Raw genomic sequence first — 27,578 nt, forward strand, 5'->3', positions numbered from 1 at the left:
TGCATTTCAGTAAATATGTCCTTTCCCTAGTTAACCATTGGTTACAAAGTCTACAGCACTGTAGTAGAAGCTGACGTGCTACAACAATGGATCACTCCCCCAGATTTTTTTAAACAAACACAATTAAGAGCGTTTAGGAGGACTGTTTTTAATTTTGTCCTTCCATTCATCATGTGTGCAAATTACACCACACAGTCTGACTATCCCAAAGTCCCATGTGAAGGCAGACTCTTTGACAGCACTAAGGACAGGACGAAAGAAAAGATAAAATACAGATATGGCACGAGGAACACAGAAAAACTGCAGTTTTAGCAGAGAGACAGATGAAAATCAGGTACATTTACAAGGGTTTATCCAGCTCCATTCCACAAAGTTCATTATGAGAATGTCTTGACTTTGATCTCATTGATTCGGTTTTAAATCAGATAATTTTGTGCCTGAATTCATATGCCTTTAGAGGGCGTGATTTTTAAGACCCTAAGCAGCATCTCAAGTGCTTGTAGAAGACTCTCAACAAGGGAAACGACTGCAAACCTCTAGTGATGTACAGGCATGGGCTCTATAACCTGTCTGTGATACATGTATCGGACAGTCTTATATCTCACTATATATACCAGTGCCAAAGATAACAAAACATAAAATAAAACCCAAGACTGAAAAATGAAAGGTGTTGTGGAAAGTGGAAGGAAAGGGTGAGGCAGGGTAAAAATCCCTCTGCTAATACTGAATAATTAAGAGACAAGCCAAGAGGATATAAAGGAATAGTCCAGGTGACTCAAAGTTCATCCTCCTCATAAATGTAAAGTGAGATTAAACAGAAGACAGGAAAAGATTAAATACTGGGAAAATATAATCAAAATTATATGCTTGTCTGCCAGCAGTCAGTCAATGGCAGAGATGGTGATAAAAGTTTCCAGGCATGAAAACCCACAAAGTATTTCAAATAAAAGCAAGACAGTAAAAATATTATAAGCCTGTTTTACGCTGGGTTTTTTCCAACACTTCCCCCACAAGAGATAATTACCTTCATTTAGGAATGCAATATTTATAAAAAAAAGAAGTTTCAGAAGTCCCTTGAGATTTGCATAAAAGAGAAAGTTTCTGCCACTTTCAAGGGTAATTCTCGCTAAAGAGGAAGAGGCAACTCCAAATTTGTATTTAGCAATTAATGGTGAGCAGGCACAAAGTAAAGTGATAGCAACAGCTTGCTTGTTTGCTTAGAAGCGCAACTAGAAGCAAGATAAACTGTCATTTAGCGTAGTACACGCAAACTACTAAAAGCAAACGTATTTCATAATGTATTTATTCATTCAGGCAAACTAGGGGATCTATTATTCTGAGACTCCATCACTAAATTTTACTAATATGAAGTGGAAGAGTGTTGCTTCCCCAGTTAAAACATATTTTCCTTTGTACCTTCCCATTAGAGGGATGTTCTTCTGAAATACTTTGTACTTAGCTAACTTTTAGTATGGGGCCTGGAGATAATATTAGTCAAAAATTCTCCCACTTCTCGTGTTAGTTCTCCCACTTCTCCTGTTACTTTTAGCTCCTTGGCTGCTGTTGCAGGTCCCTCCTGCTGCCTGTAACAGGAAGGGCTGGCAGCCTGCCAGGCGGCCTGAGAACCTGCAGCAAGACATTTTATTAGAATTTATTCATTTATAAATGCCTAAGTCTGGGAAGGTTATAAAATGCACTGGGCTGAGGATGAAAACATCACCTTCAAAGACTGGACAATTTTCTCTCTCTTTCTCTCTCTGGCAAGTTAATCAGCAGAGGAGGCAGCAGAGGATGCCCCGTAAGAAATGCCTGACGCTAAGCCTTGAATGGTGTCACGGAGAGGCTGCCCTGGGCACCCCCGAGGATGGGATGAGATAGATGGGGATCCTGTTCCGCAGCCACGCAGGAGGAGGTCGGAGATGGATGCCAGAAGACAGCGTCAGTGAACAGCTCGCTCTCTTGGCACAACAGCTTTCTGTGGCTATACAAATAAAAGAGGTGTGTATACATACACTGCAGTAAAGTATGAGATTTCACTTTCAAAGCGGGGGAAATTGATTCTGTAACAATGATCTATTACAGCGACTTCATCCCCATTATTCCAAGTAACAGCTATAGATCCAGTCATTTTAATCGGCTAGATGTTGGCAGAGAACAGTGATAAGTTGCTCACTGTACCATCCTTCCCCTGCGACATCCTGGCTGACTTTGATAACAGGCCTATTACAAGCCCTGGCTAAAAGCGAGACCAATGGACCACAGTGTTACAGCTCTTCTTCCTGATGCCTTGCGAGCAAATGCTTTCCCACTGGCTGAATTTGTATTGTTTGGCATTTAGGCATGAATTGCAGTAACCGCCTCTCCGCAAACAACTGGATTAGCTGGCATAAATTCTGCTTGGAAAAAGCTGAGAATAAGTGACTGGATTTTAAAATGTCCTGCCCTAGAAAATAAACTGTTTTATTCTAAGTACTTTTCAGCAAATCCGTGGAAGCTGCTAAACCGTTTAAGGGAATACATGGTCTTTGACCAGCATCGAACAGCAATGGCTGTGACTTATACTCCTTTCTGGCAGTTTTACATGATCTGCTTAGATCTACCATGTGAATATTAAAATGGGTCAGCCAAAAGAATGCCCCAGTTAGGAACACATTTCTTATCTTGCAGAGGCACAAAGAGGTGGGGTGCAACTGGCAGGCCCGACAGCCTGCCAGGTACAAGGGCTCATCTTGACCTAACTTTCATGAAAATGCAGCTTTGTACATTAGGAGTTCTTGGCTTTAGCAAACAAAGTGTGTCCCCCATCACAGGAAGATTGGTCTGAAGAGTAAAACTTGTTAAACACTATAGTTATAGTGCTTTAGCTTGTGGGCAAACCATGCATCATCTCTCAGAACTGCTTCTTCCAGCCCATAAGGAATGAGGACCACTCTCCCTCCTCCCAAGAGCACCTGGACCATAAAGGCAACTCAGAAGAAAGGCATGACTATGGAGATAGCCACACCATCCATGGGTACCAGCTGGCTTCCCATGGCTTGTGTCTATTGCAGATGAACTCGCACCCTCCAAAAAATGTCCCTGGTCCATGCTAATCCAGAAGGTGCTTGTAGGAATTGCTTGAGGAGCACTACTTGACATTGACCAAAACCACGTCGGGGACCTTTCTAACAGTGTAACAGTATGTGCAATTGAAGAACAGTGCCCTGGCCCATGCTCTGGCACTGTTTTGTTTACTGGTCTGTATGTAAACTCAAATGCAGAGGTCCAGTGCTCCTATGTATCTCACTGTGGAGCGGTCTCTGAATTAGCCTTGACTACATCTAGCCACAACATTGACAGGCTGGAACGGAGAGGAACACAGAGAAAGGATGAAAGGAACATCATGAAGAATGGGTTGAATGTAGGGACAGCTCATCTGGACCCTGTGCTCTTAAAAATAAACATCTAAGATCGATATTGTCTCTTGTTTTTTACTAGTGTTAAATCCATAGTGCTGTGTTAGTAGGATAGTTCTGTGGAAGGCCAACACCGTATTTCACAACATATTAAATAACACCTTCTCTTTATTGTCTTTGCTTGTATTACAACAGCGCACAGAGACTTCGCCTAAGATCTGTGGCCATTGTGCTAAGCACAGGTTACAAACATCATATAGGTTTAAGGCTCGACAAACACTAGGCAAGACAAATAAGAGATGGAGAAATAAAAATATTCAAGTCATCTCACAGATCCAGGGACAAAGGCAAAGAGAAATGAGTGTTAAATGTCATACAGGAAAACTGTAGCCAAACTATGTCCTAGTCCACTACTTTTACTGCAGGTTTATCATCCCTGTCACTGGGAGAATGAGGCACTGAGGACATCTCGAGGGCGTCTGCCTGCAGAAGCACTGGGAGAGAAGGGTACAGCTCTTCGCTTGGTTGCCATCCCCACGTACACTGTAAACTTAGATTCAATCTCACAGGAAAGAGGTAGCGTTTGTTCCAAGTAGGGCAACAGTCTCAGCAGCCACATTATCACAGTGGGAGAAGATTAGATTAAAGTGTGAACAACATGACATATTGCTCTTAAATATTAAATACAAAACTCCTACCTTAGAGCTTTGGTATTTATGTGCATAACTGTATTAGAATTGATGGAAGTTACAGTCACAACATGCTGTAGATCAACATGAGAACATAACTCTAAGCACACCAATTTTTGACAGGGCATTTATCGGGCAGCTAGTCATGCAACTTCATTCTCATACTGACACTTAAAATCTCCTGCCTCTTAATGAGAAATGACAGGCCTATAAAATCAAATGGATTGGATGAAGGGCTCCAGACAAATGTATTCGTTTTAAAATCAATTACATTCTGAAACGGGTTGCTTTGCTTCCTTTGCTTTGCTTCCTTTGGTAGCTAGCATTCGTTTGTGATTAGAGATTGTTCTAGCAAACACATAATGACAGTTAAATGTACATAACATATAGACATAAAATTATATGCAACCATCCTTAGTCAAATCCAAACTTCTGAGATTAACTTAAAGTGAACTGCAGTATTCAGTGTTCTCACTGTTCAAGCTCAGCTGGCAATATCTGTCATTTATATATCCTGGGATGAGAGGCATGTATACCATACGATAGCAAACATGTCAATCAGCCCCTGCCTTAAATGGGTAAATGCAATATAAAAGACATTTTGCCTTGTGAAAGCTAATGGTGAACGGTAAAACATTAACTTCTTACTTCTCCAGTAGCTGCTACAAATTTGAAATTTTTTTTTAATATATCATTACAGAATTTCTGCAATGAGGGCTTTTATGTATGTCATTAGACAGCTGAGAATTACAAACCCTGTTATAATTCCTCCTTAACTGCTCTCCAGATGTGCCACTACCCACCTCCCTATTGTGCTGCTCTCTCATGATTCTGCTCCCAGTACACAAAAGGATCACTCTAAAAAGCGCTTAAGCAAATGCTTAGGTCTCATGGATCGCCACTGATCCTTCGCTTAGTATTTCTTCTGAATCAGTGGTTGTATTGTGCATTGGAAAGAAGAATTAATTCCATCATCTTTTTTTTTTTCCTATTGCTAAACCCTAGGCTTGTTTTAATAATACCTGAGGTATTATTATACCATTAATCAGGAAAGTACTTAAGCACTTGCTTCACTAAATCCTAAATCAGGGTCCTACTCTTCAGTCCAAATAATAAAAAGCATTTTTGCGTATGCCTGATTTTCAGCACAGAACTTTAACAAGACTAATCACATAATTACAGTTATGCTCAAGCTTAAGTGCTTTGCTTGATCAGAGCATTGGCTTACAATCCTTTTTAAGTGTTCTGTGCTGTAAAGTAATGATTATCTCTTAAGCAACTGTTGTCACATCATCCATCACATTCTCATCTTCCAATTTCTTTCTTTTTTAAAAACACCGGGCTCAAATGTTGATCACACTGACATCAGTGCCAGTTTTGCTGTTGATGGCATTGTGATCAGAAACTTCCTCCACAGATTTCCACTGGACTGGGGGGCCTGGGAAGAGGTTTGAATATTCAATAAAACATGTTAATGCTTATTTTAACAACTGCAGTGGATGATACGGGTACTATTTAAAAATTCCTAGAAGCTATTTGCAGTGGTTAAGAAAACAGATTTTGCAAGCATTATAGCTTTTTCTGGTAGTTCGAATATACAGATTAGACATATGCTGCTGTCACTCTACATGTATTTTTTTCTTAAATAACGATGAGGTGAGAGACAAGGGCATTCATGAAAGGTGGCTGTAATAGGTGAGGGTGTGGATTTCATACATACATTATTTTTAAAGGCATCAGATTGTTTCTTTGAAGCTGTGCCACGCCATCATTACGGCCAGGTGTTATTGGCCCCCATTGCCTTTATGTTCTACACATCAGCTGTCGTCTCAGTGCATACCCCGAGACAGTTCAAGGCTGTGTCCCTCACGGCTCTGTAGCCTGTGGCCTCACATGTCCAGGCGCCCGTACGTTACCAAGACCTCTCTTGCCAACAGGGCAGCTACCTGAAAGACCATGGACTACTTACCAGCTGCCTCTGGCTACTCTCTCCAATATCTCATGCACCACTTTCACACAGACCACTGTTTAGGGTTGTCCCCTTCTCGTGTATCTCCTGAGCATGGTCCTCCCAGTCCTGGCTTGCTCCTGTTGTGGCACATTCCTTCTTGCACCCCTGTTCCAGCACAGGATTCTCATACCCACCCACCCATCAGCATAAACAAGTACTTGCAGTTTTTATACATGCTGAGTGATGCATGATCCTATGTGGTAAATGTGTTCATGAGCCACGTAAGTATTCAACTACTTTTGAATGAAGTCCATACGTTTATCTGATTTTAAATGATGGAAGGCATCCTGCAATAGAATTTGTCTTGCTCCACCTTGAAGACAATGAGGCAATGGCAAATTACTTCAGTGGAGAAGTCACAACAGTAACATGTACACACTTGATTTAACTAACACTTTCCATGTCTGTTGATTTTAATAGCTCTGTTGACCAAAAATAAATAAAAAAAACCCCAAGTTATAGCTTTAATATACTTGGTGAAATAAATCATTTGTGCTGCTTAGATGTATTTTTGGCCAAAATTTACATTTATGATATTCAAATTAATCATGCCTCTATCTAACTCCTAGAAGAAGAAAGTAATTTAACATCCTAATTATTTAAAACCAAATTCAATTTCAAAAATGCAATACAATAAAAATAAATTGGTTTATGCCATAATAGTCTGAAAAGTAAACTCAAAGTAAACTTCTACTGTGACTTTAAACTTCTGCAGTCCAGGCATATTTTCCTACCCAAATCATGCATATGCCATAAAATATAATTGTTTAAAACTCCTGGTTAGCAGCAGCAGTAACATTGGAAATTCATTATATTTTCCTAGTAACATATTACGGAAAGGAGTATTAAGTGGACAGCTTTAATAAATAATTACAGTTTACTGATACTGGAGGTTGTTTTTTCTCTCTGCATCAATTCGTAACTAGGTAAAGGAGAAATGTATTACCTTTTTTCCTTCAGATTTCTTTATATCCCTTTCAACACATGTGCACACACACACAGAGCCTCCCACGGTATAAATTTAACTGACAAATGGATGGGATGGATGGGAAACTGAAGTATGTATCAAATAAGATGCAGTGAAATGGATGCCAGTCTTTTGCGGTTTGTGCTGAGACACACAAACATGGTACATGGACAAGTGAGAAGAACTGACACTGGTGAAGTGCTTTAAGAAAACTGACTTACCTTCTTGTAGGCACACAGGTTTATCACTTGGTTTCCAGCTCAGGGAGCCATTAAAGTGTCTCACACAAAGTTTTTTTGAAGTACCATTAAGCCTGTATCCTTCTTGGCAATGAAACCGGACTACCACGCTTTCAAAGAAGACACCTGCACTGGGTGTCTTGTATCCATGTTCAGGAGCTCCAGGATCAGCACAAGCATGTAGGTCATCAAACCCTATGTCAGACAAAGATACAATCAAACTGTGTTCATTTACTCCCCGTGCAGCCCTAGTCGTGCTTTTTCTAGGTTTTTCCATTTGACGTCTAATTTTCATGGAGGCCTCACACCATCCATTAATGACCACTAGCAACCCTACTTGGGTACTGGGTATTCCAGACTCGGGAGAGGACCAACCTCCAGCTACAGCAGAAATACTCAGGTGACAGAAACACTCCCGTCTTGTCGTGCAGCTACTGAGGAAGCAAAGTCAACCACACTCCTCAGTAGCTGACCTGTGCAAACATAAAGCACTTGACCCAACCTACCAGCGAGGACTGCACAATAATGTATCTGTAATTACTCTTGGGGACTATGGGATTTTGGAGGTCTGGCACAGTCACTGGAAAGAATAATAATGTGTCAGAAGTCAAGAAAAAGAGGAAATAAAGAAAAGGGCATGAAGCCTAACTGCCATCTGAAGACACAGTGACTAAAACAGAAGATGAGCTGCTAGGTACAGGGAGATTATGAGCTGGGAGGGAGCTCTACCACAGGGAAAGGGACACTGGATGCGTCCCTTTTGGATGTATGTGATCTCCCTATCACGTTGGTTTGGTGGCCCTATCAAATTCTTAAAATGCTGTTATGGGAGTGCTGTATCACTGCACTGACACCAGAAGGGAGTTTGTAAAGCCCTTTACTTCCACAAAATTAACTGTAAAATAACAAACAAACACCCAACAGTTGCAATCATAAAATGTGACTGTTTATCACTTTACCAAACTCATTTCAATGTCATTTGCATAAACCGAAGCTTTTTTTTACTGCAAAACAGCAAAGGTTTAGTGCAGCACTGAACAAGTACTGCATACTGAAAGAGCAAATAGCTTTGCAACGGGAACAGCAGGGGGGCAATTAATGCCGGTGGGAGGGATGCCTGGAAAATTTGAAAATCATCGCATTGTAGCTTTAATGTTTTGAGTTTAAAAGAATAGTATCAGAGAGCCTCAGCTACTTCCTGCATGATAAGCATGAAGTGCCTCTGTGGTACAGTCAGAGAGAAGGAAGATATTACAGTAGAAGACTTTTCAAAATAAATTTCCGTTTCCCGAGGCTAAATCATTCCCTCCATCGAAGGGCTCGGTGTGACGCTGTGGCAGCCAAATGGAGAGCACTGAGGTGGTAAAGGGCTCTTGCATTTCAACACTGAATTCCTCCCTTCAGTCCCCTGGCTGAAGGCTGCCAGTGAATAGAAGCAGCCCACGCCGAGCCACTGCGTTGCATGTCCTGTTACCTGCCCCCGCTAGCAGAGGCAGGGCACACCGTGGGGTCACCAGAGAGGATTGCATTTTCCTGACTCCATACACGGCTGATTTTATGTGAGTCCAGGTCACTGAGCTGAACTCCCCCACCAAGCCACAATTTCCAGGAGGTGACCTGATGGCCAGAACCCAGCCCGAATAACTACGTGCCGTGCGTGCCAGAGAGAGCCATCGCCTACACCCAGCCTCTGCCCCTTTGCAGTGCTCCAATACCCGGGGCACATCACCTAAAGAGATTTCACTAGTGTCCCCCCTCTTTGCGCTGCTGAGGCAGCACAAGAGCAGCAGAGCATCTGCTCTTACGCGGTTTTACTCCTCTGTCCAGTGAAGTTTATCGTGAAAACTGAAGGCTCAATGCAGTAGCCAAGTCAAACAAATCTCTGACTTTCATACCCGCACATTTGCCGCGTGGCTCAAGACCTCCAGTGCAAATTGCCCAAGACTCTGTCATTTGCTAACATGACGAACGAGGAGAAATACAGTCATTATGTTCATGGGATTACACACTGCAGGCAATACTTAATAATAGAGAAGGGCTGCCCATTTTTACTGGAGATTAAAAAGAAGCTTATGCTTCAGGCAGCAAACCCACATCCTTCAATAAAGTCAGTGATGATCTTAATTATTTTCCATTAAACCAAGGGATAACATGACATTTAGCTCAATTTTGTTACTTCGGTAATCTCAGAATTTGCAGTCAGGCAAGGAATATTATAACCCACCTTGAAATATGTGTCCTTTCTTACTAGCTGCATCGGGGAAAAGTACACAACTGCCTATTACTATGCCTCCGCAACAACAGAAAAAAGAAAGGTGCTGAGGTCACATACAATTTGCCTGGTGAAAAAATGAGCCAAGCTCATTTCTCAGTTTTCATTAAGTCAAATATGCAAAGTTAGAGATTTTGGGACTGTCAGCACAAAACCCAACATAGAAGGCAAGAATGCTTTTTCCCTGGTGCGGGCTAATTCTGTGACCCTACTGCCACTTTTCTGGTGACCTTTCACAAGCAAAGATTTTCATCCCTCCTAGGGATCGTTTTGCAGTAAGTTTGTCTCTTAGGTTCTTTTTCTCGAGTGCAGTTTGTGAGCAGGCAAATCTATCCCCAAGGGGAACTCCCAAGAAGGAACTGGAACACAAATGGAAAAATTGAATTATGTACCCTCTAGTTTCTGTAAAGCCAGCAGCCAGCTGTTACTCAGCTACTGAATAAGAAATGACACATGGAATCAGCACAGGATCACTGCTTCCATGAAGCATTTCCATTGCTTGTTCCTGAAGCAAGGAAGAAGGAAAAAGCCTTAGGGAATAGCCAGTTGGGTGGATTACACATGCAATACGGTAACTTCTCATGGTAAGATCATAAAGGCAAAGCAAACAAAACCCCAGCCCCATCTTTTCTCCACAGATGTCAACAGTAGACTTGGCCCAAATCTTAGTCCTACTAAAATCAATGGAAGTCACTTGTATGGCAAGCTTCTTTTTGAAGATATATATGATCCAGGCACAAAGCAGTGAAGCCAGCGCTGTGCCACCTCTTCCCGTGCTTTGGCTGAGAAGGAGGCAAGGACGTGTGTGAGGAAGGCACAGCCGCCGTGCTGAGGACCTCCCAGTGCACAGAGGGCAGGTGTTTCGAAGGGGCCATACAATCTAGAGAAGCCAGGAACTGCTCTGACTTTCACCAGGGTTGCTCCTCTCTTGCACAAGAGGTGTGCTGAGTATTTCAACAGCTTATTTAGCTGAGAGCTAAGTCCATCAGTCTTTTCCAATTTAAGTGTGAAACTTCTGGTACAATATTCAAGAACAACAATGCTGAAACATCCCTGAGAATTGCCATCTTCCAGTAGTCCTTAATGATATCAGACCTGGACCCTTTACATAATAAGCCTTTCCATATAATCTAGTTAAGCTCCACCTTATCAAAAATGGCTAAATGTATGTCGTCAATGCAATACTGCTTGGTAATTAAGTCCTTTTTTCTCATGATCTTTAGTTTCTTTCCTTTTTCAAAGCTATGCATTTAACAACAGCTACTCAAAGTTGTGATATAGTATTTTTATAATGGCAGGAGTAATCTCGCATTATAGACAGGATATCTTTTGCTTTGGTCCCTTTAGAACCTGATTAAATCAGCCAAAGCAGTTTTCAAGATAAGTCTTTGGAAAGAATCATAAAAGTTACATAAATGGGAAAGCTAATCTTTTGGTTATAAAAGAAAGGCATTATCCTGCAGGAAAGAGTGTATCAAATAAGATAAAAAATAACTTAGAACTACGATGGACTCTGTTTCTTTATAAACCCTTCAATGAGTCTTTGGGGAAAAGAATGAAATTTTACTTTGACTACTGGACTTTTTTTCTCATGGTTACAAAGAGGGAAGGGGGAATCATTACTAGTAAAAACTATACAATACACTTGTCAAATAAAGCAGTAAATTTTCATGGTACCTATACAGAAAAATTTAGTAAGGTCAGCAGCCATCATCATAATCAACACTGCATCACTAGCAACAACTTTATGGGATGCTATTGTACGGCTTTAAATCCCTAAAGTAAAGACTACACAATTACTGCTAGAATTGATTATTTCAGTAATCAAAATAGCTTAATATTTAGTCTAAGTTGCAAACTTTCTGTATCATGGCACCTTTAAGGGATGTTGTGTAAAATATAATGAACAATAATACCTTCTGATAAGGTTATTAAGTACATAAGGTTATCATCACCAGTAAAACATGCAGTTGATACAGAATATATTTTGGTTGTGGTATTTACCATATTTTTACTGTTGGACCAACGGGAGGTCATCAGAAAAAAGCAATGCTCTTAACCTGGATAAAACACAAGCAGTTTATATGGGTTCCTATTTTATCTAAATTACTTGGTATTGTCAGTCAGACAAAAATGATGTCAAATTAATCAGAAGACTGAAAAATAAGCAATGCCCTCTGTGGCGTGTAAAATGAACCATTACAATTGATTTGAACGGACTGTATTTCTAGAATTCTGCGTTATATATTCTCAAACATATAATGATTCATCTTGTCCCTGATGAAAAGCTTGCAATATCGGAAGCCAGGGGAAAATTACATATTTGTGATGACAAGAAATCATGATAGCCACAACTGAATTTCAGACACGCCTGAAAAAAGGCAGGAGGAAGAATCCCTCAGCTCTTCCTGTCATTCTCTATTTCTCCACACCTTTTTCTCAGTTTCCTCTTTTGTTTTCCTTGTTTCCGTATCTTACAGCTCCTTGTAAATTCATGGTGCTGGCAAGGTGATTTCTAATCTAGATTTGATGGACTACTTTGCCTCTAAAACTGCTATATAGCATTTCACTGACACACTGCTGATGCATGTTAGCTCAGAAATGGCTGCACTCATTCTTGAACAGAGACATCACTCTCATTCCAGTTAGTTACATACACACAGTGAACGAAAAGTGACATGTAATGTGTAATAATATTAAAGATATAGATATTTTCAGTATTTGTCTTCAGTAGGATGGAGAATGGGCTTCTCGTACAGCAACACCTGCATTTGGGTTTACTGCATCAGCAAGTCCTTTCTGTCTCCGGCGGTGGTAGAGGGAGGCAGAGGCTTTGCAGCCTGTGGCAGGACCAGACTGCCTGCCTGCACATTTTATAAGGAGTCTGGAAACACTGCCGCAGCAGGTTATCCTAGGCCAGCTCTCAGTAAAAAGCCGTATGAGGACTAAAGCAGAAGGGCCACAAGTGCAAACATGCCGAGGGCTTGCTTGTCTTGTACAAAGGAAAAGTAATTTTCATCCCTTTAAGAGTTTCTGCCCTGTTTCTGCGAAAGCCACGCAGGCAGAGAATTTTGTGCCTTTGGCTGTTTATGCTTCCTCGCTCTTGATGACGTTAATTGAACTATCCACATACCCCTGTAACAAGAAAAGGAAGGATGTGCTTCGATTAGCATCTAACCTTGGAAGTGAAATGAAATTATAAACCTGTGATTTCATTAGTGAAATGCCTGCTAAAATCTAAACTCTCTCTAATCCCTTAAGGGTCACTAATGCTTCAGCTTTCCTGAGACTTCAGCAGCTTTGTAAAACCCTGCCCTGTTTAAGATGTGAATCACAACCTCCCTCGCTATCCTTGCAGAACATACTCCCAGCTCCCGGCGCTGTTGGATATCCCTCCTCACTTGGCTGAGCCTTATCAGGGGCAGCCTAACAAGCCACTGGAAAAAAGGGAGTTCAAATTACTTTGTAGGAGAAACAGAACAGCAAATAAGATCTCCAGGGGGTGGGTAGTTTGCTTAAGCCACAAGCTGATCTATAAAATCAAGAACACCATTAAGCTTCATTCTCCTTCATATAACCCAAGAGTGTCATAGCAGAAAAATTAGAAAATCAGTGTGTAATGCAGTCCATGAGCAGCAAAACCACCCACCTGCAATAAAAGATGAACATGCAAGCCCTGCACTAAGGGCAACAGGCTCCAAGAGAGGCAACTGATCATTCAAAAGGCTGAAAGGTTGCCTCATTTGCAATTCCCCATTTTTCTTACCTTTCCATTTCATGCCATCTTCTCTCCAAACCCTGGCCTCCCACCTGTGTTCTCCATCCTCCTTCACCCCAACCCATCCCAAGCCAACTCACCACCTGCCCCTGCACCCTCCTATTAAGACCTCCATGCTCTCAAATCTTACCCACCACCATGCTCACCACCTCTCTTTCTCCTCTTCTAGCGTGCACTTGGAAAGGAGCAGTCAGTCAGAGGTGCTCCTAAGAGCGATGGTCAGCTCAACCTTAAAATCTCTACTCAGGCGTGACAAGTCCCTGGGCACTTCTGTGCTAAATCAAACTGACATCTCCCTGGAAAGCCAAAGGATTGCTGCTCCCTCCAGAGCAGGCACAGGGGAGGGAACATGAGGAGCCGTAAGCAGGACAAAGCCCCCATGGAGGGCAAAAGGGGTCTTCCAGGAGCGACGCTGGAGCTGCTTCTGCTGGGAACCTCACTGGGGAGAAAGGGGGAAAAGCCGCAGCATCAGCAGGGCAGGTTCAAGGGCCCTGCATAGATAACTGCAGATGTAGTAACAGCACCTTTATTTCAGAGGTCATGCCTCCGATTTGTTACTCCAATTACCATTCAACACGCAGGGATGAATGCACACCCCAGCTGGTGCTTGACCAGTGTCATAGAGCAGGGAACAAGCTGAATATTCTACCCATGGAGGTGATCAGCATTTTTAATTTTGAATGTGAACCTTGACAGAGGATTCTTTTATTGCCTTGACATTAGGCTAATGCATGAGGAAAAACCACTTAAAATTGCTGGAAAAGGAAGATATTTTAGAATACAATCAGCAGAGCACTTCAGTAAACCCACAGCAAACTGAAAAGATGCATTTGTTTCTTCTTGAAAATGAGTTGCTTCTATTTAACATCTTAAACAGTGCCGGCCTGTCCTTTTAATCATAACTTCTCACAATTAATATAGCTATGTCATCTTTGTAAATACGCCATTTCATTTATAATGCAAGAAGCACTTGTTGCTTCCAGCCTTTTGTAATCCAGCAAGTCTGACTGCATAATTTATGAACCCTTATGAAATCCTTATCTGCTACTGGGTGCTCCTCTGAACCTCCCATCACTTAAATGAAAAACAACAGGCAGAAAGTAAATCTGCGGGTGGTTCTGCTGACAGAGCTCTGTTCCTCTATGTTTTTATTACAGAAAGTTGCCATGGTTATCCTGGGGTATGAGTCAGCTGATTTATCACACAAGAAATCCCACAACATCCTCCCAGTTCCTAAACATTTAAACTGGATCTTTCATTTTCAAAGCCGTTGAAAACGATAACACTTGCACACTGAGGCCTAAACTGAGGCCAGTTCAAATCAAGCATTAGGCAGAAATAACTAAAAACCTGAAGCCAGGTTCAGTTTCTAATTGCCGACAAACACGCTTTGACATAGATGATGAGTTTTTGAAACAATCTAATTAAAAACAATAACCAAATGACATCTTTTACCATAATAAAAACAAGGATGCAGTAAATACACATTAAGCTCTATATATGCTTCAATAAATGAGCACATACCTAACACATTCTCCTACTCCTGATGCTGATAAGGCACTGTAATAAAGATATTTGCCAACATGTGCTTGTTGACTGGTGACAAGCCTGATAACAATCATCATAACGAATTAAACATGTACAAATCCAAAATATAAAATATTAATGTATCACTTATGCCAAGATTTCCTTTTTACTGATTTAAATGAATAAGTGAACTTATTACTTTGTTTTAAATCAACCAACCCCACTTACATTTTCATCCTGTCATGGTTTAACCCCAGCCAGCAACTAAGCACCACACAGTCACTTTGCTCATTCCCCCTACGGTGGGATGGGGGAGAGAATCAGAAGGGTAAAAGTGAGAAAACTCGTGGGTTGAGATAAAGACAATTGAATAGGGAAAGCAAAAGCTGCGCGCGCAAGCAAAGCAAAACAAGGAATTCATTCACTCCTTCCCATCGGCAGGCAGGTGTTCAGCCATCTCCAGGAAAGCAGGGCTCCATCACGCGGTTACTTGGGAAAACAAACGCCATCACGCCAAACGTCCTCCAGCTGTATATGCTGAGCATGACGTCATACGGTATGGAATATCCCTTTGGTCAGTTGGGGTCAGCTGTCCCAGCTGTGTCCCCTCCCAGCTTCTTGTGCACCCCCAGCCTGCTCGCTGGTGGGGTGGGGTGAGAAGCAGAAAAGGCCTTGGCTCTGTGCAAGCACTGCTCAGCAGTAACGAAAACATCCCTGTGTTATCAACACTGTTTCCAGCACAAACCAAAACACAGCCCCATACTAGCCACTATAAAGAAAATTAACTCTATCCCAGCCAAAACCAGCACAATCCTCATATGTAACATTTTATATATTATATGTCTAAGGATTTCATTAGAGTTGCAATATTGTCGATGTGGGAATCCAGCCTTAGGTCACTAAACAGGATTAATAACGACAGAGAAAGCTACTAATAAAAAAGTGCCAAATAAAACTATACTCCCATAATTTCAAGAATGTTATGGGCCTCTGTGTTTTTAAAAAGCAGTATCTAAGTAGTGTTGTTTATCTGTCCCATATTTTTAGCACTCTGGGAAAAATTAATTACCGTTACCAAGAGTGAGTTTAAACATTTCTAGTCTAGACAGGCATCCCTTAGGAAATATAGCAAAAAAACATTAAAAATGAATCATGAGTTAGTTACTATAGTAATATTTCTTCTAGGCCAATAGTATATAATATTATTCATTACAGCAAATCCAAAGTAATGAAATGTCACACTGTTCAGCAGAGATCCTTGTTTCTATAAGATGCAGGAATCAAATACTCAGAGGTATGAGTTGGGGGTTTGATATTTACGCTCTAATCAACTACAGACTTCCCTAGATAATGCTATATTTTTATTGCACACAACAGTATGGTAATCCAACAGTTTTTGCTTTTCAGCTGTGCTATAGAAATTGATTTTATACTTTCCCAAGAACAGGCAGAATTCAATATAGGGATAATCAGGATTAATGTGCGAATATTATAATATTAAACTTTTAAATAAAGTGCACACTAGAGAAGACTGAGAGACAAAGGATTTTAAAAGCTGCTACATACTTAAAGTAGGAGAGCAGACAGACACCATTTCCATCTCTTGCACTTGATTCCTTATCACAAATCCTCTGATGCTTCTGGATACTCTGACAGCTCTTATGCCCTACAGTGATTTTTCTCTATATGCACCTACCTGTGTCCTTTCCTCTTAGATGGGGACCTCATCGCAGCCATCCATTTTTTATTCACCTTTTCCTCTGTGTATGTTTTGCTTGCCGGTACTTATTTGGTTAGCCTTGCAAAGTTGGGACACTATTTACCTACAGGTCTAGAAGATGTAAAGGAAGATAAGGTGGTTTTGCTGGTTCACCAGGTATTTTCCACATGAGGACAGCCACTGCACCTTTCACATTTGCTTCACATCACACCGCAAAGCACTTCTACTCAAGTAAAACTTTTTCAAAGAAAGCAGGTAATATCTACTGGAAAAAAATACCTTGATTGATTTTGGTCCTAATCTGGACACAAGGAGAACTTCTGATTTCCTTCTATATTGAAAAGTGACTTTATGTTCCTATGTTTTGCTAGTACTGTTAGCATTAAGCACAGTTTTAGTCTGTGGTTTCCCTTCACGAGAACGCATTCACTGAAGAAAAATGAAAAAAAGTTGGCTTGTTATTTTCCAAGAATGAGACAAACCTACCAAACTGTAGAGAAAGGAAGCAGGAATCCAGCTGGGCACAAATAATGAAGCATTGTCATCATACCGAAACTCTTTTTACTTAAATTATTAATTTAAAATGTTCTATCCTGTGAGTTATTCTGTCCATACTGAAAAGTCTGGAAAAATCAGTAGTAGAAGCATAATTTTTTCCTTTCTTTTTGACTCAGAATTGTGTTCAATTTAATTCCTCATCACAGAGTAAAAACTCCCCTAAAATTTGTTCCAGACACTGCATGAACAGCTGGTTAGGAGCAGCAGATAATATATAACAGCAGATAATCCAGTTGCGGGGCTGTCTCCATTAAAAATCCTCGTGTGCCCATTTCCCTGGTGCAGTCCTACCCGAGGACCTCCCAATGGCTGGGCAGCGATGGCAGGCTGCTCGCAGCGCCAGAACAAGCAACTCAAGGAGCAAAGTCACAGCAGAGCAAGCGAGCGAGACGGAAACGTTTATAATTAAAACGTTGTGCCACTACAGAACCATCATATTTAACCCCCTAAAAAAAAATTCCAGAAAAATGTCAATGGCAAATTTCACTGGCACACTCTCAATTTTTGTGGCATCGTCAAAAAATCATCAGTGTGTAAAGGCCCCTCTGGCCCAGTATTTCCCCTTTCAACGCAATCTGTTTGCTCTCCAGACAGTTTCTTATCAATTCCACGATTCTTCTATTAATCCCAACCTTCATGTGTACCTTCCCTGGTGGCAGTTTACTAAAGTCAAGCTAGACGATATCTGCTGCATTTCCCTTCCCTGGGAAACCAGCTGTTGTCTCAGGAGATTAACAGATTAGTCTGACACAATCTTTCTTTAATACATCTATGCTTTATTTTATATCATACCTCCAAGACTTTTAATTTCTCTACCTTAAAAAAACCCTAAAATCTTGTGAATTATTGAAGTGAGAGAACCAAGTGCCTGATTGCCCAGATCATGGAGTTTTCTTTTCTTTTTTTTTCTTTTCTTTTATCTGTGGGTATTACAGATAGTGTCTTAGGGCACTACTGAAAGTTGCTCCCTTTCACTTATGGATATGGCAGTGAACGTACGCAGAAGAGGAGGAAGCTGAGGACAGAAGAGAAACTGAAGAAACCGGAGCAGGAACAGCAGGAGGGACTTGGCAAAGGTACAGAGATGGGACATGGTGACATACAAAAATATGTTAGCCTGGAAGCTGAGTGACAGCTGTTTGGATGGTGATACCACTAGAAGATAAGAGAGAAGGAGATGGGAACACAAGCAGCAGCCCAACAGGGTTCCTAGTAGGCTAAAACGGGGAGCTAGAGAGGGACAAGAGGGAAGAAAGGGGGAAACCCTGAGTCACAGGCAGCAGGGCTAAGAGGATGGGCAGTGCCTGAAACAAGAACAAGGCATCAATGCCAGGAAGCTGCCTGGCAGGACAGTTTTGGAGGCTGGCAATACACTATGAGAGCCTTCCCAAGGGTTAATGGCCTATCCTTTTGAATCAGAAGAACTTGATTATTTTTTTTTCCTGCTGACACCTCTAAAAACTACAGACTCCATAATGTACTCTGCATTGACAACACTGAAGTTGAGACTGTCAGATGAAATCTAATACACTTTATATAATGTATACACATCGCTATTAGTCTGTTGAAAGATTGGGAGTTATGGCATTCATGTGCACGGATAATAGGTAATGCTGAGCTACCTGATGCTCAAAATATTTTCATAAAAGCCAATCTGAAAATCACATATACTGGTTAAATTTAAAGGTTATGGGCTTCTGTTCTTCAGAAAGTATTCACATCCCTACCTATCATGAAAATAGATTCTCATCATTTTGAAGGACTAGAAGAAGAGGAAGAATAAGCTGTTATTAAATTTTTTATGGTACTGTAAGTTGATTAGCTGGGAGCTAGGAAAGGTCTAAAACTAGCAAAGAGATGTTCTTTGTTCTGTTCAAGGGATAAGAGTTTTAGCCACATAAACAAGCAATTTATTTAAAACTTATTTTTGTTAATAGATATTCATTTGAGGATTTCTGCAACTTTTCTTTCCCCAGAGTGTTAAATGGTTCTTTTCAGAGCAACAGCTGCAGCAAACCTAGTTAAAATAAAAAGCAGGCAGTACACAGATCCATACATATGCTTTGCGAGAAACAGGCAGCATACCCAGATTTATATGTGTGCCAGTCCCCTACGATGTCATAATTGTGCTTGTTCTTTTAATAACTTTAGGCTCCAGTGATCAGAATAAAAATTCTATGCTGAAGCTAATGCTTCATCCTTAGATCACCTCGCTACCCTGAATTATATAGTTAGCAGACTTAAATAAATGCAGGAGTCTGGCTCCCTCCTTACACCATAGACTCCAGCCACACACATAATGGGTTGCCTGATTTAATTCAGAGGCTCTCTTTTCAAATCTTACTTTGTTTTTACAAATATTTGGCTCAGCCATTTCTTTTTATAACTGCACAGATTTTCGAGCCTGCCTTCCAGTGTTCAGCGGATTGCGGTCTCCACTGACAAAAGCAACACATCAAGCTTCCTGACTTGCAAGAACAGTTGGGTTATTTAGACAATTATGTTCTTCCTAATTATTATATCTACACTTCACATCTACAGTCTCTTTCTATAAATGTAGCCCAAAATACTGAGTTAGTTAAGCAGCTTATTAAGTAGGCATGGCCTTTCAGTAGCTGTTGTGACTACAGCATGCCAGTACTAATCTTATGATTATAAATTATTTTTTACTCCTATAACCAGATTCCAGATCCCCCTATAATGAAGACGGACATATATATATTACCAGCTTACACGAGGGGCACTGAGACTAACAGAAGTAGGTCATAAACAGCACGGGCTATCAGCACAGTGCTGAGTAGAAAGCCAAACTCCAGTCAGCCAGTACCTTGTCCAATATGCCTTACTAGATTAAGGTTAAAAGTGAGCTGAACTTGCCTAAATATACTGCCATTTTCAGTTCTGACCTCCTTCGAAAGATTTTTTTGGGTAATCTGACACCGTCTTGAGCCTCATTTGAGACTAGAGGTGAACTGCTTTAGAAAGTTCAGACAATTCTTGCAGGCCTTGCTGGATCAAGCAAGACTAATAGCTTTGTTTTGTTATGCACGAAATTCATGGGTATTTTTTGCCTCGAATAACTCAAAAACAGTTTCACAACAAAATTCTGAACTTGGCTGTCGATAATGCTGGTTGAAGAAGAACATCGACATAGTCCCTGCACCAGTTTCCCGACCATTACGCTATCTTTCCCCTTTGCTAGTCCTCCTTTCTCTTCATCATTACCAGTTTTACTGTCCTCCCAAGAACAATAACAACCCTTCTCTCCTTAGCCACCTTTCTTCTGTGGCTCTGTTGGTGCCACTTTCCAAAAATCTCACTTAAAATCTTTTCATTTCTTGCCATTCTACCTGATGGGAGTCATCCACCATGAATTGGCATCTAGTTGTTTGGTGACAAAACTGCCCTTCTAGAGCTGCCTCAAAGCCCACGCCTACTTGCTATTTCTACTAACGTCTCTGCTCTCGTGTCAAACCCTGCCAGGACCCTGAGGGCGTTGACAGGCCTTCATGGTCCTGACTGGCCTTACCCGGGACCCCCACTCACACCCTCTGCCCATGGCCTAGGAGCTTCAGGTAGCTCAGCCCTGGGCACCCAGACCTTGCCCGGGCTATGCTGTAGGTGTGCCTGTCTCCAGCCCCATCTTCTGGGTGGGCCTTGGACCCATGTTGTAAACCCATCTCCTGCTTCTCTGACTGGGTGGCTCCTGGACCTGGTTCATCCTCTGGCTGTGTCTGAGGCTGTCGATGGACCCCATTACCAGCACCCAGCTCTGCTGAGACCCTGTGGGACTGCGCCCTGGTCAGCGAGGGCACAGCCATGCTGGGGTCACTCCTGGCTCCTGGCTTGTCCCCCTCTGTGGAGCAGCGCCGCCGCCCCCGCCGCTCCCTGACGCTTCAGCCAGGCCACACATAGCCCCAGCTCCCTTCACTGCTTTTCTTCCCTTTCTTTGTGAAGTTCAAGGCCCTAGTCCTGTTCTTCCTCACCATACGTCCCTATTCTCGGTTCTTTCTGTGCCCTACCTTTCTTCTACATTCTCCCTGGGATATAGTTTTAGTTGCTTTGTTTTTTCTCAGGCTTGAATTTATCTTTTTATGACACCTCCCTATCCCCCCATTTTTCTCCATTCATGTCCTGTTGTCTTTTAAACTCCTTCTTGAAATCCCACTTATTTCATTTATCCTTTGCCAGGCCCAGCTGCTTTCCACTTTGAGGGCTGTTCTCCATGAGGTCTTTGAGTTTAGGCTATAAAATCCAAAGACAAGAAAGCATCTTTCCACGCTTGGTGGTCTCTTATATAGTCTGCCCTAACTGTGGCCTGAAAATTTTCATCTTTTAATTAGTTTTTTGCATTCCTGAAAAAAACCCCACAGGTACCTTCTGGAATTTCTTCACCTGCCATTAATTTTCTGTGAATACGTCGCTGTACCTAAAACCAGAGAGACTGCCATTGATCTGATCTGCCTTATTGTTAAGCAATACTTGTTCCCGGTATGAAAAGAAGTATCTCTGCTCCTGATTTCTGACTCAAGCCACTTCGTAGCCCACATGCTGCTCAGCAAAGACGCATCAATCATCACACATCAGGCAGGAGTGACCTCCACAGGTAGTTACGAGTTCCCACACAGAGATGTTGCTACATGGTGTGAAGTGTATGGCTTGACCTAAAGATCTTTCCCACTCACAAAGCATGCCTGTTCTCCACGCATTTAGACCTACTGGTCTCATAAAATGCAGCATCTTGTGCTCTATCATGTTGAAACTAGGCATGGTTATAGCAATAAAAACCTTACATTGTTTTGTTAAAATTATGATTAAATGAAAGGCTAAAGGACATATAGACAATAGTGTAAAGGGATAAATGCCAACCTCATGTTTAGTAGCTGTCTTAACATGGGACAGGCAACTTCCCCCTTAGCCCAGATATTACTCAGCCGTTAAGAGAAGGACCAATGTCACTTATTATCCCTTGTCAAAGTGTTCTCTCCGAGGAACAACCTGAATGTTTTGCTATGCTAGGATTAGGCTTGACTCAGTAAGCACAACTCTGCGTACCCCATACGCCACTCAGAAAGGAGCTGGGATGAAGGACAGAACCGACACACCCCATGCACACATACACATTCACATACATAAACATACCGTGGGCTTTAGCTTCAATCGAAACAGAGGGTTGAAGGATTCTTCTAGGAACTTCACCCTTCTTCCTGCCTAGATAACTCATTTATATTGCAAGTTTAAACTTAACTTCTTAAGTTCTTTCAACTCAACTCAGTTGAAGAGGAACTTTCTCAGAAAAAATACCAACTAGGCAATACTATCGATTGCACCTGATTCTCCGAGGGAAATACAAAAGCTAAGCTCCTCTCGCACGTCCAGCACTTCATAAACCAATCCACTCTATAGCTTACTTGACGCCTTACTAGACATAATGCCTTATAACTGCTATCTTAATTAAAATAACTATATATACATATGTCCTTGTACATCTTAAAACTCAGCATGTTTCCTATGTCATAGATGCAATTAGGCACACGGGACACCACATACATAAGCCTAATTTGAAATGGAGTGAAGATTGAGGTAAAACGACTGTATCCCACGGAAAAATTGAGGAAACTGCTACTCCTCAAAGCCTCTGCATGCATTTCTGGCTTGAAACACCTCAGCTTTCTCTCAGGTGGCAAGGGATGCTGTCTTAACTTCAACTGTTCTACATGGTATGGAGGAAGTACAAGAACAAATAATCCAAATTGGGATGAATTCAGCAATTTTTTAAAATTCATTTAATCAGTAATCAGGTAAACTTATTCTGACGCCAAAGAACACATCTTGTTACACTTACTTTTGAAATACGGCATACCCAAATTGGGAGGAAATTGTTTTAGTGTGCTTTATAACAGTAATGAAGAGTTATATTCTTTTTTGTAATGACATTGTGCGATACATTTTCTCTTTTGGGAATAAGCTTCTCAAGTATTTTAGTCTGTCTCATCTACCATTACAGACTTCAGCGAAACTGTGAAATCCGCATGAGAATCACGCCTGTATATAAATCCAGTAATAACCCAGAATCATCTCTCCATTTTGGTTTTATTTACATTGTAGATACTAGGCTTTTTCAAACTTCCACCAACCAGTGGAAATTTGCCCACTATCTAACCCAGTGGTCCATTTAAAGAGATTTTGCTGCAAATTATGAATGCTGCATTTGTGGGCAGCTTTCAGTACCAGAGAGTGGAAGGGGAGAGGCAGAATGTGAAGACCAGGGAGCGCAGCTTTCAACCCGAAACCTTCCCAGTATTTGTTCATGACCTACAGAAAATGGATGAACTGGACAGCATGAGCTGTGTTCAAATGGGCACGGCATTACTTAAAACCAGTCCTTGCTTTGGCAACTGGGGGGAGATGTCAGTCATGTCTCTGAGGCTGGCAGAGGCTGCCTGGAGCCTCATTTAAGCTGGTGTCTGTACAATCAAGCTATTGTGGCTTACCTAGGTAGTCTGTGGCAGCTGAGCTGCGGCAACAGACTGTGCACGCTCTTCACCCATGAGATGAAATGCATTAGCTTTAACTTCTTGCATCCAGACTATTTGCCAGACGGATTCCTAACAAACAACAGAACCCAAACTGCTGAATATGCTTACATATGCTTGGAAAGCCTGGGAAAAAATAAACACAAAAGAAGTAACTAATGGGAACCGAGTGATGCGTTTTTGAACGCAACAGACTCCATCATTATTTCAAAAAACCTCTGTACATTACAATTCTATTTAAAAAAAAAAGTCAAAAGTCACAGTAGTTTCCCATGCTAAGTGAGGTCTAATTTTTTAGATAATCAAAAAGAGAGGCTCTATTTTCACTCAGTAGATCTTATGTCCTGTTCCTATCTGAGCATATTGCTCAATAGCAACGGTGTACGAATGGGTTAAATTAAAGCTCATATTGTGCTGCAAATCCTTCAGCTATCCCTGCAAGAAATTACCTTTTCTCTCTTCAGTATGAATCTACATTGCTGCTCCCGTACAACAGATGTGTTGTTATTATTATTATTGTTTCTTTTGGTTTGGGCTTCCAGTCTTACAGGATACTCTGCTTTTTTCATCTTTCTTTTTAAAAAAACAAAAGCCAAATTAAGTTAACGTAGCCACCAGAGGGAGCTTCTGATATCTTTCTAGAGAAGAAAAAACTATTGGAAGTGACAGAGAAATTAATGAAAATTATTATAGTTGAGAAATTGAGTTCCAAGAAGCAGCAGCTTTGCCTTAAGACCAAATTCTATTTCAGTGTAAGGTTTTGTAAAAAGATGTAATTTATGGCATAACTGGCTCCTTTCAATATGGTAAGCATGCAGAGGAAGGACAAGAATCAGAGTGGGATGAGAACAACTTTGATTAACAGTTGCCTCATCTGAAAATGCAGCAACCCTTCAGTCTCGGTGAGTAGCTAGAAGCAATTCAGATTACTCAAGAGACCTAGCCTTTTGCAACCAGATATTAATATATAAATACACTCAGGTAGTAGAATAGTATCAAATTTTCACTATCTAGACATAAACTTTTTAACAGATTTTGCAAAAGAAAACATATAGCTTGTTTCCTATGCATGAAGCCTGTGTGTACACAGGTTTTATATGCATGACGGGTGCCTTGCTGAGCGGATGGATGAAAGCAGAGTTCTTCAGAAAAGACAGCAGAGCTTTCTAAGACCTCTCAACATCTTGCACAATCCCCTCATGTTCCCTAGACAGCTGACCTTCAAAATGTCATTAAAAATATGAAATATTAAAAATACGCTACTAGAGTAGCATCTGTGTTTTATATCCTATTCCTTCCGTGGCTCTTCAGAAGAAATCTGCCTTAAAGCATATATTGCGTAGAAGATGAAAAAGGATATAGCATGTTTGTATCTGCAATAGTACATTTATTGAAATATTCATCACTTGTTCTAGTCCCTGAACTACTTCTGAATTGCTTATGCCATTTTTGAGGAGGTGCTTGCCATATAAAGACTTTATATGTTGTTATTCTTAACTATCATCCTTCTAACCAAGCAATTCTGCCAGAGGGGCTTTACTTCACAATGACAAGAACTTATGTTTTAGTTTACTTAGGCTGGAACTGGGACGCTTCCCCTTCTCTTCCTACTAATGGAGGAAAATGTTGCCAAGCAAATACCAGACGGATTGCTAGGTGATGCATGGTACTTACCACACTCTCTCAAGACGCTTCTCTTGTACGCTAGGGGACTTCAGTTCTGGATTTTTCTTTCCCATAACTGAAGTAAATATCCTACTGGAATCCATACTGGTAACATTGATCATCTGAAGCTACCTTTCTATCACATATCTGAAATAACTCTACACAGGCAACCTGGGTTAAAAGAAGTGATAGCCTTGAGAAAGATCACAAATATCTATAATGGGCCCAGACATAAGAGGACTGGAAGAATGGCCATATAAGCAAGCCTAACATCAGCATTTTGTAACAACCTGAGGGTTTTTGCAGTCCAATGTCCTTTCAACCTCTTCTACTATGTCTTTAACTTCAATTGAGTGTGACTTTAAGATGGCAAACTGATGCTTTCCTTCATGTGGCTCTGTTCTGACCAACTCTTTTCTGGGCAAAAGGGTAGCTCCTGCCTCAGACTCAAACCCAGTTACTCCTTCCCTTAGGTTACAGAGGGGAGGCTACACCTCTCTTCTGCAACCTGAAGCTCCAAATGCGTGGGATAACGTGCAGTGTAGGAATACTGAGATACTTTCGCAAGCACCTAAATGCCTTTTGGGCATTTGCAAACTCTGATAATTAATTAATCCAAAAAAGTAACATGTTGGGCACAATTAGGTATTGGTAAAATCTTGTTCTAACGTTTCCTGAAATCCAAAGCTATGAAGCCAGAGATAAAACAAGCATGGAAAATTTCAGCTAAACTGTTATAAAGTTATAGGGCATTGAAAACAAGGATTCGTACTGAAGCAGCTTTAGCTACAGGCATCGCTACCAACTCCACCTTCCACAACACAACACAGCCCCTCTCGACTACACAGCTGCTCATCACACCTAATATAATCACGGTTATATAACCAGCCCCAGCACAAGGCACTTGATATAAATGTTGATGTCATGGTGATTTTGAAAAACAACATTTCTATTAACATTCTGTCTCCAGCTTTCCCAGCTGGCTGACTGCAGACCATTTCCCAAGATGTTCCAGTTCCTCCCCGCAGAGCTCTCTCATGTATCTTAATAATAATTCATAACATTTCTATTGCACCTTTTACTTTGACTCCCACTGACATATTCAGCTGTGACTTTCAGAGCAGCAGTAATAATGTTGTAGCTGTGATTGCCTTCACGACACACCAAGGCAACATTCGTAGGGAAAAGAAATATATTTTGCTAGACCAATTAAGTTAATTATAAAAAATGGACCATCTTGGAGTCACACAAGGCCTTCCTCACAAAGTCTGCTGTATTATCTTTGCTACAATTATGAACTAGAAAATATCCATTTAATGACAGGCTGGCCAAAAGATTCAATTGGTTGGAAATAAAACCTAATAAGGTTGCAGGAGTTAAAAGTTTGTAAAGATTTTATATTCAGAACCAGGAGCAAAATCCAATCAAACTAGAAACATATTTTCAAATGCATCTTTCCTCTCCCTCTCATCATTAGTCTCTTCACTGACCTCTTTCCCCTTTTGATATATATATGGATCAGTGAGTAACTATTTAAGTTTTACGCAGAAAATTAAGAGACCAAGAAATATATGTCAGAACAAAGAAAAAAATGTATATCAATCTAATGCAAAAGCAATAAAGGAGAAAATGAGATAAAGTCACTTTGCAGATCTGTTCCTAGCATTTTTTCCCCTCAGTCTCAGAACAAGTACAGCAAGCAATCACATGCCGACATAAATTAGCCTACATCTAGTAGCATACATACAACGCCAGCATTCAGTGAGCAAACGTCAGTGAATATAGTCTAAAAAGCATAGAAAGGATTTTCCTTTTGGCATGGATGTAAAGCGCTAGAAAGTAAAATAACAGTACTCTTAGTGGAGGGGGATTGGAAATTTCCTCCGTGGTTCCAGCAGCACCTCTCCAGCCCCAAGTAATTAACTTCTACAGCCAAGCACAGTTCGACTTCCAAGATCTCATCCAAAACTGGCATCTCTGCTAAGACTGTGAAAGGTCATGAGGAGACCAGTGTGATGCAGACACCTGAGCAACCGAAAAATCCATTTTACATTTGTGAGGTCAGCTAATACCTATTTAGATGGCAGCAATCTTTTGTTACTGTTGAACTAAGGTCACTGAATCAGGAGCTTAAAATATAACTGTTTCTTTATCCCTCTGTCCAGATTCAAGGTTTCAAGGCCATAGCGGCTTTTATGTAAGCACTATGAGATGCTGCCAA

The 27,578-nt window shown here is 41.0% G+C and overlaps 1 protein-coding gene across 1 annotated transcript in view; it reads right to left on the reverse strand.

Moving 5' to 3' along the window:
- SUSD4 (sushi domain containing 4) overlaps positions 1–27,578 on the reverse strand; it is a 77,174-nt gene that overhangs the window by 23,303 nt on the left and 26,293 nt on the right. The window contains exon 3 of the mRNA XM_075147931.1: positions 7,284–7,496. Within this exon, the coding sequence (XP_075004032.1) occupies positions 7,284–7,496 (213 nt within the window). The remainder of the gene's footprint in view (positions 1–7,283; positions 7,497–27,578) is intronic.

The sequence above is a fragment of the Calonectris borealis genome, chromosome 3, assembly GCF_964195595.1.
Source record: "Calonectris borealis chromosome 3, bCalBor7.hap1.2, whole genome shotgun sequence".
Classification (NCBI taxonomy): domain Eukaryota; kingdom Metazoa; phylum Chordata; class Aves; order Procellariiformes; family Procellariidae; genus Calonectris; species Calonectris borealis.